At 49.7% G+C, this 7,033-nt stretch overlaps 1 protein-coding gene across 1 annotated transcript; it reads right to left on the bottom strand.

Moving 5' to 3' along the window:
* Window positions 1–5,813: 5,813 nt before the first annotated feature.
* LOC123833490 (olfactory receptor 11A1-like) lies at window positions 5,814–6,764 on the bottom strand. Its single transcript, XM_045861748.1, has one exon. It carries the CDS (start codon window positions 6,762–6,764, stop codon window positions 5,814–5,816), a length of 951 nt encoding a protein of 316 aa, XP_045717704.1.
* Between the last annotated feature and the right edge of the window lie 269 nt (window positions 6,765–7,033).

Here is a 7,033-nt window from a genome sequence, read left to right on the forward strand (position 1 = left end):
GTGGCAACCATGACCCTCGTGTATCTGTAGCCAGCTGTGAACTTAGAATCAATTGTTGAGCCACAATGGTTTCATCTGACCAATAAAGAGTTGGGCACTGTCCTTGCTCTGTGTCTTTTCCTTCACCCCAAGACATTCAGATTCTGGAATAACCTCTGACTACAGCTGGCTCATGGGGAGAGCTGAGTTATCAAAGATGCAATGGTTCTTTTCTGCAGAGCTTGTCAGCCTTTGATATTCTCTAAATAGGCAGATTCCCCCGAACTTATTTGATCATAGAACAATGTGTGTGCCTGTGAGTGCACATGTCGCTTTCCCATGGGACCATTCTTCACTGTAACTCCACCTTAACAAACGCTGTAGAGACTCTCCTTTGCTCCTCCGACATCACACTGATGGCCCCTGCTGTGGAGGATGGGAGGAAGACTCCTGCTTGGCTCCTGCTTTCCGTCATCTCCTTCACCCCCATGCCTCTGATTGCCACAGCTCTGTGCCCAAGCTTCACACATCCCCATGTGCACACCTGCTCTCATTCGAGCTCCACACGGGCACCCGAAGCCCAGCATCCAGATCAGCTCAGCAAACTCAGCCTCCTCCCACTGGAGCCTGCTTTCCCTGCCTTCCCCAATAGCCCCTGAAGGGAAAGCCCTAACTCACCTCCCAGGTACCCAAGTCAGAAACCTGGCACCCTCTGAAGCTACTCTCTCTCACACCACCACATGTTATTCTTTAAAGCTGACTAAGGAAGACAATGTAGGTGATAGAAGCAAACCTTATCCAGCCCTTCATGACATAAACAGTCCCCACATAGAGGCTGCCACCTGGGGTCTCTCTCAGAAGGGTGCTAATCTCACTCTGGAGGGCTCCACCCTCATGACCCACTTATCTCCCCAAGACCAGCACATCGGGGATTATGTGCCAATGTGCGAATTTGGGGAACACACACATGGTCTGCAGCACAAACCCATAAAAAAGCTGAATTATAGAATCTCTGAGCTGGGAGTATGATGTACTGGAAATAATAGCAGGTGGGCAACCAGAAGGCATCCACACAGATACTTCAAGGAAGTTGTGCATGTCTTTGTGTCTTGGTCTCTTCATCTGTGCTCTGGGGATCATTTCTACTTCATAGCAAAATAAGGGCCAAATGAGAAAATGTGAAAAGCTTTCTAAGCCTTAAAGTATGATATGAATTTTGGTTATTATCCTCAGTGGGTTCCCCAGAGAGCGCCGAGCTAGTCTTCCAGATTTTTCAGATTTGGAGTCTGAGACCTCAAGCAGTCAAGAGACTTGCCTCAGGCCTGTCAGTTGGTCAGGACACAACCCTTGGCTCCCTCAGTGGTCAGGGAGATGATCAGACGCCGGGGGATACACACAGAGCAGTCCTTTTGTGCTGAAGACTCTAGATTTCTGCAGGAAAAGTGACTCTTACTAAGGCCCCATTCTCATTGAGCTCAGGTGTGTGTGGATCGTGGGAAACCACTAGGATCGTACGATGCTGTCACCCTGACTAGATGGGCTTTTTCATTCATCCTCTTGCCTGAGCTCGGAAAGGGAGGGGTGACCAGTCTCTCTGCTCACACAACTACTCTCTGTGATGCCGGAAGTGGCTGTGATGTCCTCTCCTCCACCCACCATGCAGCCTTGACTGTGCAACTCTATCCTCTCCTGTCCATCAGCAAAAGACTGCATGGCACTGGGACAGAATCAGGAACTCGTAGGGCCTTGTGCAGCCTTCCCCTTGCTTCTCTTCAGAAGGGGTCTGACCAAGTCTGGATGACAAGGGGCTCCTTTCTTTGGCCACCCGTTTCTGAGCCTCAAAAAACAAATATGTCACAAGTGGCCATGCTAACTGGGGGTATCCAAGGCCCGACAAGGACAGGGTCCTTCCTAAGCCCAGGGAAGCCACTGGTCGGTGTGACTTGGAGACTCAGCTTGTAGAAGAGAAGTCAGTTACAGACACTCAGAGGCTTGCAAAATGTAGTGCAGGTAAGCGTGACATCCAAGATCACCTACAGAAGTTGGCCATACCAGAAGGTACGGCCTTCTCCAAATATTCCCCTCCCTTTTTCTACTCCTGGGGCACATCCACTGTCCTTGACTTTACAGGACACAAATCTACCCCAATGTGACCTCTGTGTTTTTGTATATTTTTCCAGTACAGAAAATAAGGGAGGCTATAATGAAAGGTCTACTTAAAATAAATGTATGTATATTTGGGCCTACACAGCAGCAAAAGTCTTTATTCAAATAAAGTTTTAAATAGAACAGCAATAAATACAATGGGTGAAAGCAGAACTGGTGAGGCTCCGAGGCTGCTCCCCTCTTCCCCTCTTTGGTGGCTTCTCGGGCTCCTCTGCCCGACTCTAAGAATAGAAAATTGCTGGTCCCGGTGGCCAGAGCCCTGAGTTCTTTGTCACCGTGGGGGTTTATTTCCAGTTGTGGGACCGGGGCTGTGGCTTCTCCAGTCCCGCAGCCTCACTCACTTGGAAAGAGACTCCTCGGGCTGTGTGTCTTATTTTCATGTCTCGGTGGAAGTAAGAAGGCAGTTCTGCACCCAATAGCTCTTCTTCCCATCTGGGAGGCGGAAGTGGGGGCTTCCTGCCGAAGGAACGAAGGAATGTGGGGAAGTGTTTCTCCAGTGGCAGTGCTGTTGACCACCAACATCCTGACGCTCTGACACCTGGTTGGAGTCAGTGAGCTTGTAGTAGGTGCAGTGTGGCTCTTGGGGCTGGCAGGGGGTGCTGGCAGCTCTGGCATGGGCTACAATACATACGCCATACTCCCTCCTGGCCCAGGGTAACAAAACTGTGGTCCTAGGGGTAACCCTGGCCTCTACAGGGGAGCTCCTGGTATCCCTGGGCAAGGAGAAAAGCCACTGAGTGGGTAAGCGGTGTGGCACCGGGAGACAGGCCCAGACTCAGAAACAGAAGTGCTGGATTCTAGTCTTTGTTTTATAATTAACTCGGGAAAGTCCACTTAGTACCCCAGGGGATCACTTCCCTATCTGTGAAAGAAGAGAGACAAGCTAATTCATACATTCTTTCTGGGCCTTAAAAATTCTGAATATTTATTACTTTATGATTTAAACAATGAACTCTGACTACATGGGCCAGACTGTGAGGTTCCTGACCTCACTTAGGCACAGCGAGACGGGCGGGCGGGCCTTCCCTGCCCCACAGATGGGAAAGGCCAAGCTCGGGGAGCCACGGTCACTAGCCCCAAGCACACCGCCAGGAGTCGGCCGCGCCTGCATTTTACCTGAGAGTGGCATGGGAGCCTGTGGTCCTATCCAGCCGTCCAACCTCCCCCGGAGCTACTCAGGCAGGAACACTTGCCATAGAGGAGGCATCAGTGGATAATTGAGAGTTTTTACCTTCTTCGGGGTACCCTAAGATGACCTCCCCATATTCGTCTAGTTTACAAGAGGAGCAAGAACAGGGCAATTGTTTCCTCCTAAGGCAAAGCCTGAGGATGTTGGCAGATTCCCAAGGTTTTGAGTAACCCCCATGAGTGGTGAGCATAATCTCTCTGCTTACCTCAAACAAGAGAAGAAAGCCCCCACAGAAATGTTTAGGCAAGAGACACTCCCATCCTCCTCTGCTCTGGGGGAGTGTGGTCTGTAGGAGCTGGGTGAGGAGGCAGGCGGAGAACGCCTGTGTAGTGCTGACCTCAGCTTCTCTTGGCTGAAGTCAACTCAGCCTTCCAAGCTGCCAGAGAGCAAGCACAGGCCCACCACACCCTCAGAGCTGACTGGACAGCACGTGCCAGTAGGGCAGGGAGCGAGTTCCAGTAAGATCCTGGCAGAGAGCCGGGCAGAGGCACTGGCACTCCATAAAAACGAAGCCGCAGCTGACCCCATTGCAGCTGGGAGACAGAGCAGTGCAGACACCGGTGTGGGCCTCACCTCGTTTCCCCAGATCTTCCTTGCCCGCCTCCAAGGCTCAGAGTGCAAAGGGTTAGAAAATGCCAAATCAGCCCTGGCCGGTGCGGCTCAGTGGACTGAGTGCCGGCCTGTGAACCGAGAGGTCACTGGTTATTGTCCCAGTCAGGGCACATGCCTGGGTGGCAGGCCAGGTTCCCAGTCGGTGGGCACACAAGAGGCAACCACACATTGATGTTTCTCTCCCTCTCTTTCTCCCTCCCTTCCTTTCTGTTTAAAATAAATAAATAAATAAAATCTTAAAACAAGAAGAAAATGCAAAATCTCGTCCTGAGAAAGGAACCGAAGCTCTATGTTTTTGAGGTATGATTAACATCTTATCATCACTGTTATTCTCTTTAAGTCAGTTTATTTTTTTCAGAGTACGTTTAGGTTCTCAGCAAAATGGAGTGGAAAGTACAGAGATTTTCCGTGCGCCCTCTGCCCCCGCACTCGCACAGCCTCCCCAGTGATCGACATCCTGCAGCAGAGCGGCACGCTGGGTGCAGTCAGTGAAGTCACACGGGCAAGTCACCACCCGAAGTCCAGAGCTCACCTTAAGCTTCGCTCTTGGGGTTGCACATCCCAAGGGTTTCGACAAACGTGCAAGGACACGTATCCACCATCACAGCACCACACACGGTTGTTTCGCTGCCCTGGGAGTCCTCGGTGCTCTGCCCGTGTATCCTCCTCGGGGCCCTGACCTCCGGCCACCGCTGACCTTTTCGCCGCCTTCCGAGTCTTGCCTTTCCAGAACGTCAGACAGCTGGGATCATAGAGTATGAAGCCTTTCAGATTGGCTTCTTTCACTTAACAATATACATTTAAACTTCCTCTATACCTTTTCATGGCTTAATAGCTCATTTCTTTTCAGTGCTGAATAATATTTCTTTGTCTGGGTGGACCAGTTTATGTTTCCATTCTTTTATTGGAAGGTCATTATGCATAAAGCTGTGATAAGCAATTTTTGCATAGATATATGCATATGTTTTTAGCTCATTTGGATAAATACCAAGGGATGCAGTTGCTGAGTCATACAGTCAAAGTATGTTTAGCTTTGTAAGAAACTTACAAACTGTCTTCCAAAGTGTCCACATCAGTTCTCATTCCCGCCAGCGATGAATGAGAGTTCCTGTCCCTCCACATATTTGCTGTTGTCAGTGTTCTGGATTTTGGTCATTCAAATAAGTGTGTAGTGGTTGTCTCATTATTTTAAATTTTGAATCACACGTGTAATTTGTATATGTAGTTTCACATTAGTTATTTGCCATACGATGATCTTCCCCCTGTAGGCCGTGAGTTCAGTGAGAGCAAAGGCGGCCTCTGTTTTTGCTTATTTTATCACTTAGATGTGGTAAGATGCTCTGGACATAGTCGACTTCTGGCGACTATTGGAATGAGTGAGTGAGTAGCCAGCCTCACCAGCTCTTCTGGATGTGAGCTTTAATGCAAGGGCCCAGGTCTACTGAGTGTGGTGGAGCAGAACCTGACCGACTTAGACCATTTCTGGGCCATCAGTTCACCTGAAGCTGCAAGAACTCAACAGTATCCTCAGCTGTGTTCAGGGGCATTTGGTCATCTGGCTTTGGTAGCTCTTGGTTTAGGTGGTTGCCTTTTTAAAAAATCCTCGCCCGAGGATACATTCACTGATTTTAGAGAGAGAGAGGAAGGGAGAGGTAGAGACAGAGAAACGGAGAAAGAATGAATCATCAATGTGAGAGAGAAAAACATTGATCAGTTGCCTCCTATAAAAACCCCCCACTGGGGACTGAACCCACAATCTAGTTATGTGCTCTGACTGGTTATCGAACCTGCAACCTTTTGGTGTATGGGACGATGCTCCAAACAACTGAGCCACCTGTTCAGGCAAGTAGGGCTCTTCCCTTTTGCTTTATCTGAGGAAACCTGGCCTCTTCCTTAAGCAGTTCTTCAGGGCTTCGTGAATGTCTCTGTTTCTCAGGCTGTAGATGATGGGATTGAACATGGGCGTTAGGATGGTGTAGAGCAGAGAGGACCCTTTGCGCAAGAGTTGGGGTGAATTGGCTGAGGGCACAAGGTAGGTGGCCATCAGTGTCCCATAAAACACCGTGACTGAGGTGAGGTGGGAGGAGCAGGTGGAGAAGGCCTTCTGCCGGCCTGTGCCAGATGGGATTCTTAGGACAGCAGCAAGAATGCAGGAGTAAGAAGCTGTGATGAGGAGAAATGGGACCAGAGTCACTGCAGAAGAGGTGGCATAAGCAATGGTCTCGGTCAGTGAGGTGTCCGTGCAGGAGAGACGAACGAGAGGAGTAAAGTCACAAAAGAAGTGATCGATTTCATTGGGTCCACAGAAGGGCAGTCGAGACAGCAGGGCCATCGTGATTGCTGTCAGGAGGAAGCAGCAGAACCAAGAGCTGGCCACCAGCCGAGCGCAGAGGGGGCCAGTCATGAGGATGGGATAGTGGAGAGGCTGACAGATGGCCAGGTAGCGGTCATAGGACATCACAGCAAGCAAGAGACACTCGGTGGCAGCCAGGGACCCAAAGAAATAGAATTGTGCCAGGCACCCAGCCACAGAGATGGTGTTCTGTTCAGCTATGATAATCAGCAACATCTTGGGGATGATGTTGGTGGTATACCAGATCTCCAGAAAGGACAAGTTCACCAGGAAGAAGTACATGGGGGTGTGGAGGTGGTAGTTGAACAAAACTAGCAGAATGATGAGGATGTTTCCAGAAACAATTAAGATGAAGAAAACTAAAAACATCATAAAGAGGAAAATATTTAGCTGCCGGATGGAAGAAAATCCTCTGAGCACAAACTCCACCACGGCTGTTTGATTTGCCCAGGGCGGGACCACCATGCCTGGGCTTCCTTCCTGAGGAGCATAACACCCAGCAACAAAGCAGGCAAAATGCAGGCAGTTCTAGCTTACCCCTAGAGCATGGCCTGACCGTCGACAGTATTCATGCCCCACTCAGGTGTTTGCGAGTTCCTTTTATCTGGGTGCAGATGTGGCATCTTTTTTTCAAGGTCTGAGATGGGAAACAAAAGAATTTGGACGAAGAACTTGTGACCGCTTCAACTTCCTCATCTTCTTCTCCCACCAGTTTTTGTCTTCACCAGGAACGA

The sequence above is a fragment of the Phyllostomus hastatus genome, unplaced genomic scaffold (genome assembly GCF_019186645.2).
Source record: "Phyllostomus hastatus isolate PE091 unplaced genomic scaffold, TTU_PhHast_1.1 phas_scaffold_216, whole genome shotgun sequence".
Taxonomy (NCBI): Eukaryota; Metazoa; Chordata; class Mammalia; order Chiroptera; family Phyllostomidae; genus Phyllostomus; species Phyllostomus hastatus.